The following is a 17,187-nucleotide window of genomic DNA, read 5'->3' as shown; positions in this document are numbered from 1 at the left end:
ATTTATAAGACTAGCCACTAAAGTGTGATATCACAAATAACACCACAAATACAAACAAGTGGTGGGGGAAAGAGATTTCAAGATTTTTTTTTAGAAGAATTTAAAAAAAAAAATCACACTTCTTTTGGTTTTTTGATTTCAAGATAATTTAATAATATGCCAATATGAAAAGTAAGTTTTTGGGTGGTTTGAGTTAACATAGTATGTATTATAGTGACTTTGGCCACATCAGGCCACATTTAAAGGATGGGTTGTGCCCAAATAAAGGTAGGTCCGAAGGCTTCACTTTCCTGGCACTATATACTGTATAGAACATAAATATGATGAACTCCATTTTGAATTGTGAGGTCTTTCAGGCCTGATTTTAAGAGGTGTTGATGTTTTGAAATGTTTTTACATATTTGTCTTACTCTGTTTCCAGTCTGGGATGGAATAATTGTGGTGATAAGGTGGCAGAGGAGCTGGCCAGAGTTATGCCTCTCTGCCAGAAGCTGACCAGAATTGAGTGAGTTTGTACGCACACACACACACACACACACACACACACACACACACACACACACACACACACACACACACACACACACACACACACACACACACACACACACACACACACACACACACACACACACACACACACACACACACACACACACACACACACACACACAAACACACACACACACACACACACACACACACACACACACACACACTAGCGCACAACATTTCTTTAGTCATTATTCACGTCTTTATAGACAACACTTTATTAGTTTCGGAAGAGGATGTGTTGTTTGTTTGGTTGTTTGTCTTCCTCCTTTATTTGACTTACTTGCCCCACACACACTAACATTCAAAGGGTAAAAAAATAATATGTGTGTGTGTGTGTGTGTGTGTGTGTGTGTGTGTGTGTGTGTGTGTGTGTGTGTGTGTGTGTGTGTGTGTGTGTTATTTCTCCCAGCCTGGAGTCGAACACTGTGAGTGTTTTTGGAGCAGAGGCCCTGGTCAGAGCCTTACAGTCGTGTCCTGCGTTGAAGCTCATCAGGTACACTCTCGGTCATAGTGTTGCACATTATTGGCCCATAAAGGCACCTGTAGATTATGTTTGTCACTTTCAGTATTTGACAAATACCCCAACAAGCTTTTGAGATACCCCTACACGAGGAAGGACAAAGCACCACCATGTTTTTCATTGCCTTAATATGTCTATTGTCAAATAACCTACTTTTATAACAAGATAGCAGTCTGTGGTTCATATAAATGACATATGTTGGTGATTGCCCTCCTTACCTAAATAATGACAAAAAAGTATATACATATTTTTTGATTTTCTGACTATTCCTATTCCTTTTATTTAATGAGTTTTAATTGAGCATATGACACTTCTCTCTACTGCGTTTCTTCAGGCTGTGGAGGAACAAAGTCCCCATCAGTGTAGCCAATAGGCTCAGTCAGAGGGACACAAGGCTGAATTTCTCCTCCACCTGATGTCATCTGCAATGTCGAATGGTGGCAGTGGCGGGAAGAAGTTACATTCCTATTTACCAGAGTCTGCAGATGTGAATCACTGATACAAGATTTTGCCACCACTCACGAAGTTGCTGCCGGAGCCTGAGACACTACACCGGCGGTCATACGATGGCTTAAGATGCCCTCACGAATGGCCCGATGTTGTTACGATCAGAGCCGAATTTGAACATTTCCTTTATCGTGTGTCCATCGGGTGTCAATTTCGGGACAGTGTAACACGGGCTAAAGGATATGTTTAAAAAATGCAATACATTTTCATTCATTTTTAAGACAAACTGTGTGTTCATGGCTGTCGACTGGATGTGGTGGAGTGAAGTTTTACAGATCTCAAAGTTCTGTTCTGAAAGTTCTGAAGCTAGAGGCTGTAATATTTCCAGTAAGTTTCATGTGAGAAAATGATTACTGAAGACTTTGAAACACTGAGTCACTTTGCAATGTAACGTGTTTACCATAATTAGACAACACATTACTGAAAACACAACATATCATAAACTCACAGTAAAGGAAGAGACGAAAGAGAGGAAGAATCTTTGTCGTCTACTCCAGTGGTCATTTAAGGTTGTGGTCTCTATCAGATTTGCGTATTTATTTATGCTATTATCATGGAATGTTAATTTTATTTTACAAAATTGAATTTAGGCTGATGATAATTTTATTGAACAAGAAGTTTAAAGCGCCACTCAGGATAACAGATTAACTGCTGTCATTGTTGTGCTGATGATGTTGTAATCATTCTGAAAAAAATTCAGCTCATTCCTATTTGTATTATACTTTCTACAGTTCATTCAGTTTAATTTGAAAGTGGGATTTCCTGTGGTTTAAATATTGTTTTGCTTTTTAAGATTTGTGATGACGTTTGTCGTGACAAAATGCCTCTATTTAATTCACTCTGACTTGCACTGAAATATCAATTAAGATAAAAAAAAAAAAAACTAAACACTATCTTGAGTTTTGGCCTTTATTTACATGTGACACTTGCCAGTAATGTTTCTTTTAGTCAAGCATGACATTTGATTTCAACTTCCTAACAATAAAATTAAGATTCCACATTGACACATCAATTAGATTTGTTTTAAATTAAATTAAAAAATATATATAAAAAAAAAAAAGGTTTTTATTAAAGGTTTTTATTTAAACTTGAATTAATTAAAATGTAAACCCAATTAATTTGAAATGTCTACATGCACAAAGCGTCATGTTTACATAACCTGTTCATTTTCTTCATATGGCACAGACTTCTTTATAACCCCTCTCTATTTAATTCTGAAAATGCCAACAGAGCAGCTGAAGGCACAGCTGTGCCTGTCAGTAACACTCTTAGCCAAACATTCACACGACTCCCATTCATTTGTAATGATCTAGCGCCCTCTTGTGGACTAGACTGGTGGTGTATATATTGGGCAGATAACTGCATTCACAGGAACATTAGCAAGACATGACACACTTATGCTATGTTTAATGATTGATTATTAAGCTCTCTATTTATACTGTTGTCTCTATCACTGCCTTTGGACAATATCACATTGCATTTTATTTGACACACGTTTCTTATTTCCATATAATAATAATAATAATAATAATAATAATACAAATACATTTGATTTGTAAAGCACCTTTCATTGCTAACAGCAATCCCAAGGTGCTACAGGAGGCATAATAAAAACAAACAAAAGAAACATGAATGTGTATTGTCCTCCACTACATTTCAGAGGACAGAGTACAATTTTGAGACACTTTTGCTTTACTTGAGTATTTCCATTATTACTTTTTGTAATTTAACTCCACTACATTTCAGAGGTAAATAGTGTACTTGTACTCCTGTATTTAATACCTTTAGTTGCTTTGCAGATTTGGATTAATGATGTGAAATTTTATCAACACTTAAATAAGATTTAAGTTTCACCTGGAGTAAATTCACAAGCAAGATACGTCTCCTTTTACTCAAGTACAAGATCTGAGTACTTCTCACGACTCTGTCAGAGGGATATGTGTTCCCTACTGCATCTGTTTGACAGCTTTAGTTAATGTGGTTCATTTTAGTTGAAGGTGTACTGCATAATGCACATTTTTCAACAGTTTGTGAACATTTAGATATTTATACAAGACCTCACTACATAATATATTACAGTTTCTTTCAATTGCTAAAACACATTGTTTGACAACAGGGCTAATTTTCTCAAAAACACTTAAAACAATTCTCAAAACCACACACCCAAAGTGCAAAACACCAAATTTTTCTTGCAAAAGTAAGCACTGCACCTAAAATTACATAAACACTTACCAAAACCGAACTTTTACACCAAATGGCACACACTTCATTCATAGCACATGTGTCAAACTCAAGGCCCGGGAGCCAAATCAGGCCCTTGGTGGATTTAATTTTGGCCCGCAGGATAATTTCTAATTACTATTAGATCTGGCCCGCCGGTATATTGCACGCACACCTTCACTCAATCCTGAGGGTTTCCTCAGCTCAGAGCCTGAGCCCAAACATTGATGACCTTGCACCCAAGATGAGATGCCAAGTATCTGGCTTGAACTAGCATCACAAAGCAGCACACTGAGTTTCAATGGATATTTCCTTCTGTCCTTTTTGTCTCACGACAACAGGGCATGTTTGGTTTTTTCTTTGAGGGAAATAGTTTTTTTGAAGCTGTTGTTGGCCTGTGGAAAAATGTAATAAGAAGAAATGACTCCGGAAAAGCTGCAGATAGAGCCGTAACAAATGAATGCAACTGATTATTTAATGTTTAATGTTGTTTTTATAGGCAATAATTTAAGCTTTGTTAGTTCCAGGTTTAATATGTGCAATAAGTTCCTTTCAATACGTTTTGCAATAAACATTTAACCAGTCCGGCCATCGACTAGTACCGATCTTTTTATTTTGGCCCACTGTGTATTTGAGTTTGAAACCCCCCTGATTTATAGTATAAGACCCTTTGTCCAACCACTACACCATTGTGCTTTATCAAAAGCACTCATCTCATGGTGATCTGTATGTAGAGAATTCTGCATATACATATTGTTCAAGTCTACACAACTATGTGCAGAAACACACATATACTGTTATAATACTTTTGTTTTACTCCAAAATAAATTGGTGCAACATTCATGCACAACACAATGTTACTGTTGTGTAAACAAAAATGATGCCTCTGTCAAATACAGTAAATGGAAAAGAAAGCTTTGAGGAAAAAGAAATACAAAACATATTTTTACAAAAAACGGAGAAAAGAAAAAATACTTAGGCTGCATTTGACCACCTAGCTGGGTCTGACCACAGCCCCTCATCAACCTGCAGAAGAAGTATCACCTGTAACCTGACGGTCAAACAGCTTCAACAGTTAGTCTGCAAATAACTCTTCAATTGACTTCGGTCAGTTCATCCTCCCTCTCTTTTATCCTCCCTCTACCTCTTCCTCTTTCTGCTGTCCATGTCCATTGTTGTTGTAAAATGTTCTTATATGAAGCCTTTACAGTATCTAGTGCTTACATCCTGATTGTCAACAATAAAGCAGTTTGGTGTTTATGATCATTTGGCATGTGTATCTGTTAATTGGTTCATGTGTGTAGCATTTTTAATGGCAGTGTTCTAAAAATGGCAAACAAGTGACTATGTCAGATGTTTGTGTCTTACTTAGTTAGAGAACTGTGTGCAGTGTTTTGCAAAAAGTGCCAAGTTGAATTGCAAATTGGGAGCTGAAAATGTGTTTAGAGTTTTGGAGATTTGAGCTCAGGTTTTGCTCTTTGAGTGTGAGTTTAAATAATGATGCTTTATGTGAAATGTTTGCGTGTTAGCAACTGAAAAAAACTGAAATACTTCACCACTTGAGAAGTAACTGAACCGTGTTGAAAAGCATTCAATGTATTTTGGTTGTAGTACTTTTATTAACCTCAAGAGGATGCCATAGGGTAACAATATGTTCTATAATGAGTTTTAGTAAATGTACTGAATATAAAATTACACAAGCTAATTAACTAATTAAGAGTAGGCTTGCAAATAGAAAACATTAAAGGGTATGCATATTAAACTCTACAGTCAAAGACTAACGCTTATACAAAAAGTATATCTAGTACTAGTAGTACCTAAAAAAACATTGGAGACGGAAGTGTTGTGCATGTGTTTTAAAGCAACGCTTTTATTTTGTAAGGGAAACTGGCAGTGCTTCCGGTCGTAAACTAGTCCTGTTAGCTTGACGCAGGTCGGTCCATCAGTGGCGCTGCCGGCAGAGAGAGAGGTCCAGGTGGCTGCGAGGATTATTTACCATCACACACTGTTGCGCCTTCCAACATAATAGGAATAGAAATGGCAAACGTAACTTCCTTTTTTACTCTTTGGTAGGAAAAATAAAATTAAAATAAAATTGCTGCACACTGAAGGCAGAAATTAAAGAAATTGTAAAAGCGGCAAAGAAGTTTGACGTCATTTACTGAGGTGAGTGTGACATCAGTTTCTTCATTTTGTGCCTCATTTATATGCATTTGTAGATATTTAACAGTTAGCTGGTATGTGTTTTACTGTTAGAGGGAAACAGAGTGGCTGCTTAGTCGCCTGAGTTGTCAAAATGACTGAAACCAAAACGTTCAAAACGAAATTGTGACAAAGGCAACAAACAAAAGTGCATTTGTTTTCGAACCAGAATTGCTGCTTTTTATTTGAACCTGTTTTATGTTTAAATTCTCTAAAATTATTTCTCACTCGTGACTGTGCTATTAACTAGTATGGAGCAGCTTCCATGCTGCTTTAATCGTCTGTCAACCCCACTGAGCCTGGCCCCTGCTCCTACTGTATAGTGTGGATGGGTGTGGATGTCTTTAGCAGGGTCAGGACACCCAGAGACCCAAACTCAGTGCAGTAACTGCTGCTCCACTCTCACATAGTGCAATTGGTGTTTGTATAATAGTGTACACTAATAGGGAGGTGATATGGTTTTAATAGCAGGTCCAGGTGCAGTGCAGTATTCCAAGCGGATCAGCAGCAGTTTTTGGATTACCATTGGAATGTATTAAAATTATGTTTTTTCCCCGCTTACAGCTTTAAAAGTTAAGTAACATCCATGTTTGTGATTATACCTGATCAAAACAAAATGAGGGCTGCATGATTTAAAAAAAAAACTAATTGTGGTTATTTTCAACTGATATTGAGATTATGATATATAAGATATTAATAATTCCCCACCCCAGCCATCTTTTTACCATTCATCTTTTTGAGTGCTATTTGTAAGCCTGGATATCTCTGTAGATCCACACTACTTTATTCAAAAGGGTATTTTAACACATATTACTGTAAGTGGTTAACAAATCTAATGCTTCCTGTGATTTGGATATTGCACTAGTCCATGTTGTGACCATGTTGATTAATTGTGAAGCCCTAACTAAAACATACTAATTTACAAGGAAATACATAAACTTATCAGTGTATCCTTCTGTAACACCTTCAATAATCTATTGTAGAATCAAGTGTTACTTTTGTAGATAGTGTCTGTTAATGGCAGTTGCTAACAGATAGTGTGTGTCTAATTGTTAAGACGTCATTTTATGAGAGGGGCAGTACAATCTCTAATTAATTGTCATCCATTATTTTTCACAAACAATGAATAAATTGGTTAATGTATTAAAGCCAGTCAAAACAAGCATTCAACCACAGATGAATGAATGAAAATATTACAATGTTATTTTCAGTACATCACCACTACCAGTGTGACATCACAGGAGCAGACCGGGAGGAGCACGCTGGTTATGACACATTAGTATCTTAGCAACAGACAGCATCCTTTTAGCTTGCCGCTCTGATAACAAAACCCCCTTTATGGACACAAGGTGCTGTGCTCTTCATCTGCAGAAAAGAGCCTCAAGGAAATCATGTCAAATATGACACAAGTTATTGCTGTTAACATATTCCCACACACAATTCGTCAGTACACTCAAAAAGTGTTACCGTAAATGTGTGTTTTCTCATTAGGCCTTTTTTTCCTTTGCCTGAGGCTTCTCCATTGTAGAGCTTCTGCGATGGCCTTGATGTGTGTGTGTGTGTGTGTGTGTGTGTGTGTGTGTGTGTGTGTGTGTGTGTGTGTGTGTGTGTGTGTGTGTGTGTGTGTGTGTGTGTGTGTGTGTGTGTGTGTGTGTGTGTGTGTGTGTGTGTGTGTGTGTGTGTGTGTGTGTGTGTGTGTGTGTGTGTGTGGGTGGGTGTGGGTGTGTTTTTCATGATGTTCATTGCTGGATATCATCAGGGTTTCCATAGGGCGTTCATGACCTACACATGGTCAACCTGCATCAAGGCCTCACTTTCTGCACGTGTGTTTGTGTGTTTCATTCTCCCTCAGTGGGTATTTCTAGCCAACCAGCATTAATCAGACTTCAGTCTAATTCAACTGAAGAATTTAGAGCTGTAAAGCACGGGAGACATGTTGTTATTTTGATTCATGTTTTTATATTTCTCCTAATACATAAAAATAAGAAATAATTTAATATATATCCAATGGAAGTAAACATTGAAATGTGTCCTAAATGTTATAATCTTTTGTAGCAGAATGATCTACCATGGTGAAACCAATCATTACTTGGAAATCTCCCCGGCAACAAATATTGACACCCAGTGTGTTGCTTGCATCTTATTTTCTCTTTGCAGCAGTGTCTCTAGTAATTTATGATTTTGTGGGCTGTAAGACATACAACACAGAAGCTCCTGTGAAGTGTTGTATATGTACTGTAAACAACATCCTACAGTTCAGTTCATTTCACAGAGATTGTGTTAGGTAAACACTTCTTTTTTATATTATATTATATACTAGGGTTGCCAGAAACTGACCATGATCAAAATCGATTATCCGGCAGCCCTGGCCTTGGTCGAATAATCGATTATTATTCGACCACCCCCCCCCCCCCCCCCCCCACACACACACCGCGAGGAGAAAAATAAAAAACTCAGACAAAAGGAATTCCGTTGTCCGTTGTCGTTCTCTTTTTACCTGCCGCTTTGTTCATCTTTAGTCACACGTGTGAGGGAGAGGGGGGGTGGCGGCGGGGTCGGTGTGTAGCGTGCTGCAGCAGCAGTCTGCTCTGCACGCAGGCTTCCTCCAAGTTTACAGTAAAACAAACTGGTGGTGTGACCAATGGCCATTTACAATTATTAATACTATTACTATTATTAGCATTAGTCTATATTTTGGTTGAAACTAAGCCAGAAAAAAAAAAAAACATAAATAATAATTAAAATATATATAAATAAAATCGATTTTTAAAAATAATATTCGATTATGGAGACTGTAATGAATATTCGAATAATCGGATAATCACTGGCATCCCTATTATATACATGTCTTTGTTTTTTCCTTACATCAAGGAGCGATCTCTGCCCTGACTGGTTACAGACATTTTTAGATTTGTGTGTACAGTTTATTGTGGCATTTATTTGAATGACAGTTACAAGTATTTATGCAAAATAAGCTTGCACATCTCAAATGTCTTAAGAGCACCAAAAGACAGATGCATTTAAATGGAACTTGCTACAGACATTAATGGTGCCCATAGGATGAAGTCACAGTGACAGTTTTCAACATTTACCAGATGTTTGGGAACTTAACATTGCTCAGAGAATCATAGATGCCCAAATACTTTTTGTATTTCTCTGTGTTTTCTTTCCTCCAGGGTAATTCACTGTGACCTCAAACCATGGCCTACACTCTAGGCTCGACCACTGAGGGGCAGACGCGCAGTGTCGGACCCCAGCACTGCGTCACTCGGGTGGAGCTGTCCGTCACCTCAAACAGCCTGCTGGACCGAGATGTAGCCTCCAAGTCGGACCCGTTCTGTGTTCTCTTCCATGAGGTGGATGGAAACTGGATGGAGGTAAGGATGGAGGAATGATGTGATAGGGGTGAAACTGTCAATTGGAGAGAGAAGTGGGTGAGGAAGTAAGGGATTAAGGGTCAAGAATGAAGAAAATAAAGAATGTTTTATCTTCTTAAAACAGGTGGAGCAATCAGCGTGGGATGAAAATGGCAGAATGAGGATAACAGGCTAACAAAGAGACAATACATGAATGTTCGGATCCTAGGGAGTCAAACTCATATCTGGTGCTTATCTATGCTGTGCTGTGAAGTAGAGGATTTAGTTTGTTGTCTATGTTGCTCCACAGACGGTATATGTTGTGAGCCAGAACCAAACTCTGATGTCTTGACCATCTGGCATGAGCCTCGGCCTGCTGAGCCCAGTAGGATGGTGTAACATTTCTTCCAACGTGGGTCTGGTACTGTAGTGTGTTTAAAAGGCGCTATTGGGGCTGCCAATTTAATGAGATTCCACAAGTAGGTTCCATGCAATCATTACACTTGTTTGATCAAGCTACAGATTAGATGCATTGCTTTAACAGTTGCCAACATGTTTTAAAATAAGAAAAGGTTTCAGGCTTTCAATATAATGTCAACCTTGTTCGTAAATGTATGGGCCAGATTATTCATATTTCTGACTGACTGAAAAAGGTTAAATGGTTATTGGTTTTTCAGCTTTTACGGTGTGTTATAGTTTGCCTTTTTCCTATCAAAATGCAACGCTTTGTTGATGATCAAAAGTCAAACATTGTGTGGATAACAACATATTTTCTCTCAATATAGGCCTGAATATTCCGTTAGGACAGTGTGTTATTGGTTAACTGTTTGCCAACTGGCTAGGACCACTTCATGTGGAGATGCGAGTCCTCTCCTTTTCTGCTTCTGCTGTTGCTGCCTTAGTCCAAAGACATGCAGGTTAAAGGCTCAGTCACGCCAGGATTGGAAGCATTGACATTTCACGCCAAAATCAATTCATTCCAATAAATTAGTGGATCCCCTTGAGGAAGTGAAATCGACTGAGACAATGTTACACATAGAGAGTTCAACTTTCAGCATTCACGCTGAGCAAGCTGGAATGTTTGAAATGGAGGAAGCTATCATAGCTTATGTGCTGTGTAGCACCATTAGCTTTTATTCAACCTTCTCTATCTCCTCTTCTAGAGCTGTTGTGTCTGACTAGCCCTTGCCTGGTTGCACTGGCTTTTAATAGTTAGCCGATGTGAGGGTACAAGGGCAGAGGGTGTTGGGTGTCATATTCTGTACAAACTGTAAAGTCCACTGAGAAATATGTAACATTTCATAAAAATATACTTTGATTGATTGATTGGACGCTCTACCCAGGCGTCATCCTTCGGCCTGAACCAAACCTAATATCTTCAGTAAGTGAGAATGGTTATTCACAGTCAACTCCTAGTTGTGTGAAAGGCAAACATTCCGGGCAATATCCAGACCTGATTCTCAGGGTATTGTGCAGAGATATGGGACGGCTTATGTCACCATTTTCCAGGACCACTTGTTCTGCTCAGACAAGCAAATGTGTCTTGGTGCTGCATCAATCAGCGGTTCAGTTGAGTCCAGGCACTTTGTGTTATTTTTCTTGTGTGGGTAAATTCTCCTCAGCTTTAATTCTGCAGACAACATGTGATATGAATGTATCTTGTCATGATGTATACAAAAATAAGCACTGAGTTGAAGCAAGACATGAAGAAGTTTTGGTGCGTGTAGGCTGCTGCCTCAATGTTATTTTGTAGCAGCTGGTCAACAGGGCGAACTGGCTTTATTTGTATGTGTTTGCCTGTGTATGCCTGTGTGTCTGTTTGTATGTGTGTTTGTGTGTGTGTGTGTGTGTTTGCGTTTGTGTGTGTGTGTGTGTGTGTGTGTGTGTGTGTGTGTGTGTGCGCGTGCGTGCATGTGTGTGTGTGTGTGTGTGTGTGTGTGTGTGTGTGTGTGTGTGTGTGTGTGTGTGTGTGTGTGTGTGTGTGTGTGTGTGTGTGTAGGCGAGTGCTGCGGGTTGTAGATCGCTGTCGGTCAGCGGGGCATGTGGCTCCGATGTGAAATTGCCAACGGTTACTATGGCAACGGAAAGGGAAACAAAGGCTTTGTGATCCTGGAGTGAGCGAACGATGGATGAAGTGAAATCAGACCCAATCCTTTTCTGTCACACTTTCTCACTTTCTATGATCACCTTCCTGTTAGCTTTGTTTTCTATCTGCGATTGTCTTTCTCATATGTCACCAGTCCTCCCCTGTCTGTCTCTCTCTGTCTCACTTTCTGTCTATCTTCGTCTGCCTTGTAAGAAAGAGGTGTGAGAAGCAGCTGGGTCGTTCAGGGGAAGAAGAAAAAAAGAGAGGGTACGACGGGGTAAGAGTGTGAGAGCAAGGAGGTGTGAGAGATGGAGATGAGAAAACGGTGGAGGGGAAGAGAGGGTGAGTGGAAAATTAGCGAGAGAAAGAGAAGATTGCGGCGGAGAAGACGAGACGAGAACGTAAATGAACGTCATATAGAAAAATAAGTCTGAGCAGGAGAATAATGGAAACCATGATTTAGCATTATGATGACTGCAAAAACTGCCGTTAAAGAGGCTACACATAATTAGCCTACAGAAATATGGATCTAAGCTATGTACATATGTGGCACCAGACTTGAAGGCAGCTTTGGCTATTTTCTAAATTCCTTTTGACACTTTTTACTCTCAGAACTGTAAATCCTCAGACTGATCGTAAAATGTGTTATGGACACATATATAAGCCTGTAACACTACAAGTGAGAGCCCTGGTTCAATGTGATGCTTATCCAAGTTGAGTAGGCATGCTAAAATAATTTGGGTTCAAATTAAATCTTTAATGCAGTCTTGTATTTTCATGTGCTGGATCAATCTTTGAACTAAACCGTGTTTTAATTTTAATTATATTTCCGCTTTTTTATACTCTGTAAACATAATATTCAAACAAAGTTGGACTGGTCAATAACACCTTCATATTGTACGTATTATTTGTATATAAGCAGAAAAGGCCTATTCAAGTTTGCCTGTTTTGTTGGCTTATTTTTTTTACATGTACGGATGAAAAAGGGTAGGAAATAGATGAAGTGCCACAAGGGTCTGAATCATTTTCGTAGTCCAGTGAGCCAGGTTTAAGTCTACAGTGGCACAAATATGAGACACACACTTGAGCCTCCCGGGCTGCCATGATTCCCCACCAATATCAGGTTTTAAGCCACACAAAGTGCACCCATACTCCTCTCTGCTCTCTTCCCCTGCATCATCCAGAGAGATAAGTGCTGTAAGCACTCTTAGCAGGCTGAAGTTAAAAACCTTTTCCCCACGAAGTAGGTCTGCAGCATTTCAGCATGTCTTTTCAGCGGGTCTTTAGTAATAAGAGTTTTTACAGTCAGAGAAACACAAGATAGTTTAGATAAAAGCATTCATAATAATGATATGTAAAATTACTGAACAAGTTATAGATAATGAAAATACATTCCTCATTTTCCTTAAATAAATAATATAAAACAAAAATAATACATATATTTCTGTTGGGCTGAGCGACAGATGCAAACACTGACAGGAAACAGGAGCTGAGTAGTAGGTAGCTTCATTAAGCAAATGTGGGCAAGGAAGAGGTTTCAGGGACAGGTCAGGCAACCTGGGGAATCCAGGAAGTGAGGGCCAAGGAAAAAAACAGGCACCGAGGACCAGGAAGAGCGAGTCAGAAGTTGTGGAGCAAACAGAAGGCACAATGAAGCAGGGGAGCAGGCTGAGCGTAGCAGGCAGAGAGGCAGGAAGGTGGACCTGAACAGGAGACACAGGTTTAGTCGTTTGGGACCTCCTTGAAAACAAGATGGTGCATCTCAAGGGGTTTATCCTAATAAATACATATCTAACTAGTACACGCAAAAAACCATAAGAGCTACAGTCCAGCTGGTCGAAAACATTACCATTCGTAGATACATGACGAACTGGCAGAAATTGGAGGTGAGGACTGGGGTTTTATACTGAGGCAGGTGATAGGTGGCAATTAGAGAAGGAGCAGCTGAGTGAGTGCAGAGGTGGGAATGAGAAAGTAGGTCAGCCACGCCCAGCCAGGGAGACAGACACACAGAGAGACAGACAGGGGACAAACACAGAGAAGACAGTCAGGGGACAAAAACAGCAAACATGAGGCAGTACTTTGTATCCTAACAATTTCCTTTAACATGTTTACTTTGAGACCTTTTCCAGAGTTCCGGCTAATCAAGAAATGAATAAAGGTAGCAGGAGAGCATACAGCTAGCAGCTGTAATTTTAAGCATGCAGGCCCTAAATTATACATACCTGTTTGTCCAAATATAATTTAAATTGGTAAGTTGTACGATCCACGCACAGCTGTCACGAATGGGAGGCAGATTTTAACATGGTTGCTTATGAAGATTGCCTCGCGTTTGGAGTTAGACTCAAGTGGCCTTTCAGGGAACTGCTGTTTTTGGCACTACACTATAGTTTTTGGTTTTTCAACCGTTGTTGCTCTCCTAAACCAGAAGTACATCTGAGGACAATGGGAATGTCCTTAGCTTTGCAGGTATTTTGACATTAAACAACATTTTGGATTCAAAAATTAATCTTAAAGTTCAGTAGATTGCAGTAATAATAATAACAATAATGCATTTTATTTATATAGGTGCCTTTCAAGCAGGGCCGTTTCTTCCTATAGGCAGACTATGCAGATGCATAGGGCCCCCGCGGCCACTAGGGGGCCCCCAAGCTGAACATCTTTTTTTTTTATCATCCAAAAAACAAAAAAAGGATAATTCATACACACAAAGATTAACAAAATTAGTAGAAGCGGGAGGGCTGAAGCATAGCTTATGGAAAGTAGCCCTCCCGTGCATCATCCTAATACAAAATCGGCATTATTGCGTCAAAAACGTATAGAAATGAAGGAGTACAAAGAAATAAAGGAAACAGGAGAAAAAATGTAATAAAAGTTAAGGCAGGAAAACAGTAAATGCATATATATATGTATACAGTATGTATATAAACGAAAACTAGATATAGGGTCATTTTCTGCACATGTCAATAGCAGTTTCAACTATCTTTTTTTGGAAATGAAAATACTATATATAAATATATACATATGTACACATGTACTTGGCATCCATCCATCCATCCATCCATCTTCTCCCGCTTATCCGTGGTCGGGTCGCGGAGGTAGCAGTTCCAGCAGGGAGCCCCAAACTTTCTTTTCCATGGCCACATCAACCAGCTCTGACTGGGGGATCCCAAGGCGCTCCCAGGCCAGCGAAGAGATATAATCCCTCCACCTGGTTCTAGGTCTACCCCTTGGTCTCTTCCCAGCTGGACGTGCCTGGAACACCTCCCTAGGGAGGCGCCCAGGTGGCATCCTTACTAGGTGCCCGAACCACCTCAACTGGCTCCTTTCGACGCGAAGGAGGAGCGGTTCAACTCCGAGTCCCTCCCGGATGACCGACTTTCTCACCTTATCCCTAAGGGAGACACCAGCCACCCTGCGGAAAAAACCCATCTCGGCCGCTTGTACCCGCGATCTCGTTCTTTCGGTCATGTACTTGGCAAATGAATAATAATAATAATATATGCATAATTGCATATAAACATTGTGAACACTTATTTTCAAGTGATTTTTTTTACATTCATATGTTCACACTGTGGTTTGGAACTGCTTTTGAATGTTATTAGGCATTTTGTTATGGAAAATGTTGTGCATAACCAGAACTGTTTTAAGCTGTACTATGTCAACAGATTTTATTAGATTGAGGTTTTTTTAAATATGGGAGTTGTGTGTTCATATTTACCAACACCACAGACTATCCGTAATACTTTTTTTTGGGATGAAGCATTATATGCTTAAAAATCCAATGTAGGATATAAACACGACTAAACTGCAATGATAGCAAAGCTGTGGCTTGTGTTTTTGGGGTAATAAAGTCCAAATCATCATTGGGCTGTCAGCCAATGAGTGACGTCTGAGGAAGATGAGAAATGTAAATTAAGCATTGTTGAGAAAATGCTGCATCTCTTGCATTTATTGACATAGAGGAGCCTTATTGTTTACCTTTTTAATATCATTTTTTGTCATTTTCAATTGCTTGGTTTTCGTGAAATTAGCCTGTTTTCCTATTAAAGTGTAACAGATTGATGCATCTCCACAGATCATCTTAAAGGCTTCGGAATCCCCCCCATTGTAGTTAAAAAAACTGTAAAAACTAGGGTCCCCAAACAGCATCTTGCATAGGGCCCCCAAAAAGCTAGAAACGGCCCTGCTTTTAAGGCTCTCAAGGTCACCGTACAAGAAAAAACTCAACCAAACACCAGCAGAAAAACAAGGCAATGCCGTATAAAATCAATAAGAACAGAGGATGTGTCATGAGTAGTGATCAGGGTGGATATGCCAGTGTGAACAGATATGTTTTGAGATGGGATTTGAAAATGGAGAGAAAGTCAATATTCCGGCTGTCAGTTGGGAGGTAGTTCCAGAGGCGGGGCACAGAGCGACTGCAGGCACTGGACCCCATGGTGGTTAAGCGGAAGGGTGGTGCATTGAGGTGGATGGAAGCAGGAGACCTAAGAGTGTGTGTGGGTGTTGTGATGTGCGGGAGGTTAGAGAGGTACAGAGGAGTGAGGTTCTGGATAGCCTAGGTATTTAACAGCCAGTGAAGTTGTTGAAGAACAGGAGTGATGTGGTTACTGGAGGGTGTTCTGGTGATGATTCGGTCGGCAGAGTTGAAGTTTGTGTATGCACTTGAGAGGGAGACCAAAGAGAAGAGAGTTGCAGAAGTCCATGTGTAAAGTGACCAAGGTGTGAACAAGAATGACGGAGATGAGGAAAAGTTTTAGTCAAGACCAAAGTAATTCCCGACCAATCGACTGATTAACCAACATTGGCATCATTAGGGCTTCTGAAAATGACCAATAGGTGCAGTGTTCATCACTAATCTCAGTGAGGGCAATTTTTTTCTTTGTTAACTAATCCAAATCAGATTACTTAAATGTATCAACACTAATCTCTAAACACCAAAAACCACACCACATACTACTATAAAACCACAACAAACAAAGTAATGAGCTTTGTTTAGTGTTGTTTAATCAGCAGAAGGACAAATGTGATTCAGTCCCAGAGTGTTGACATTGTATGGCTGGCGTCTCTGTTTTATCAGTCCAATGGCTTTTATATTTACCTCAATTACAGGCTAGACGTATACTGACCTTGTTTAATGGTGGATAAACACACCATGCAGCTGTTCCTCGTGAGTCCGAATGGAGAGTAGCACGGCCAGTGAGTATTATGGCGCTTTTCCACTGCAGCACGTAGCACGGTTTAGGTTTTGTTTGTTTTTCGACTAGGGGTAGTTCCGGCTCAGGGCCACTTTTTCACCTTTTTTCTGGCCCTCCAAAATCGAGGTTCTTACCGGGCCAACAACCGGGCTGAATATGCTAAACTAGTGACGTAAACACTCTCGACTGCTGATTGGTCAGAGAAAATTGTCACAATTCTTCGGCGAGGTAGTCTCCAAGATTTGCATAAGCACCATTTTTAAAACGAGCTACTGTCAACAAATCCACAAAGAAATGGCAGCAACAACAAAAACACGCCGTGGTCGTTTGACGAGGTACAGACGTTACTCCACCTCGAAAAAATACAGCGGGGAGCTCGACGGGGCAACACGAAATGACGCCTGGACTCGGCAACGTCCATGCGGCAAGCTAAGTGTTTGCTAACGCTCTGTTCTTTGCTTGAAAGCGCTGTGCCGCTATCTATTGTAAAGCTAATTTCTAACAAACAAACCTATTTTATCCTTACATTGATGTTCGACA

The 17,187-nt window shown here is 39.8% G+C and overlaps 2 protein-coding genes across 5 annotated transcripts in view; both read left to right on the top strand.

The window, feature by feature from the left end:
* nlrc5 (NLR family, CARD domain containing 5) overlaps window positions 1-2,475 on the top strand; it is a 50,710-nt gene extending 48,235 nt beyond the window's left edge. For all 3 annotated transcript variants that reach the window (XM_079680319.1, XM_079680318.1, XM_079680317.1), the window contains 3 exons: window positions 422-505; window positions 965-1,048; window positions 1,410-2,475. In XM_079680319.1, the coding sequence (XP_079536445.1) occupies window positions 422-505; window positions 965-1,048; window positions 1,410-1,491 (250 nt within the window). In that variant the 3' untranslated portion in view covers window positions 1,492-2,475. The remainder of the gene's footprint in view (window positions 1-421; window positions 506-964; window positions 1,049-1,409) is intronic.
* A 3,255-nt stretch (window positions 2,476-5,730) lies between these two features.
* The window catches only part of cpne2 (copine II), a 64,688-nt gene continuing 53,231 nt past the window's right edge, over window positions 5,731-17,187 (top strand). For both annotated transcript variants that reach the window (XM_079681080.1, XM_079681079.1), the window contains exons 1-2: window positions 5,731-5,968; window positions 9,181-9,381. In XM_079681080.1, coding sequence (XP_079537206.1) covers window positions 9,205-9,381 — 177 coding nt within the window. In that variant the 5' untranslated portion in view covers window positions 5,731-5,968; window positions 9,181-9,204. The remainder of the gene's footprint in view (window positions 5,969-9,180; window positions 9,382-17,187) is intronic.

The sequence above is a fragment of the Notothenia rossii genome, assembly GCF_949606895.1.
Source record: "Notothenia rossii genome assembly, chromosome: 5".
NCBI classification, from domain to species: Eukaryota; Metazoa; Chordata; class Actinopteri; order Perciformes; family Nototheniidae; genus Notothenia; species Notothenia rossii.
The sequence above is the reverse complement of the archived record's forward strand: the minus strand, read 5'-3'. Positions and strand labels throughout refer to the sequence as shown.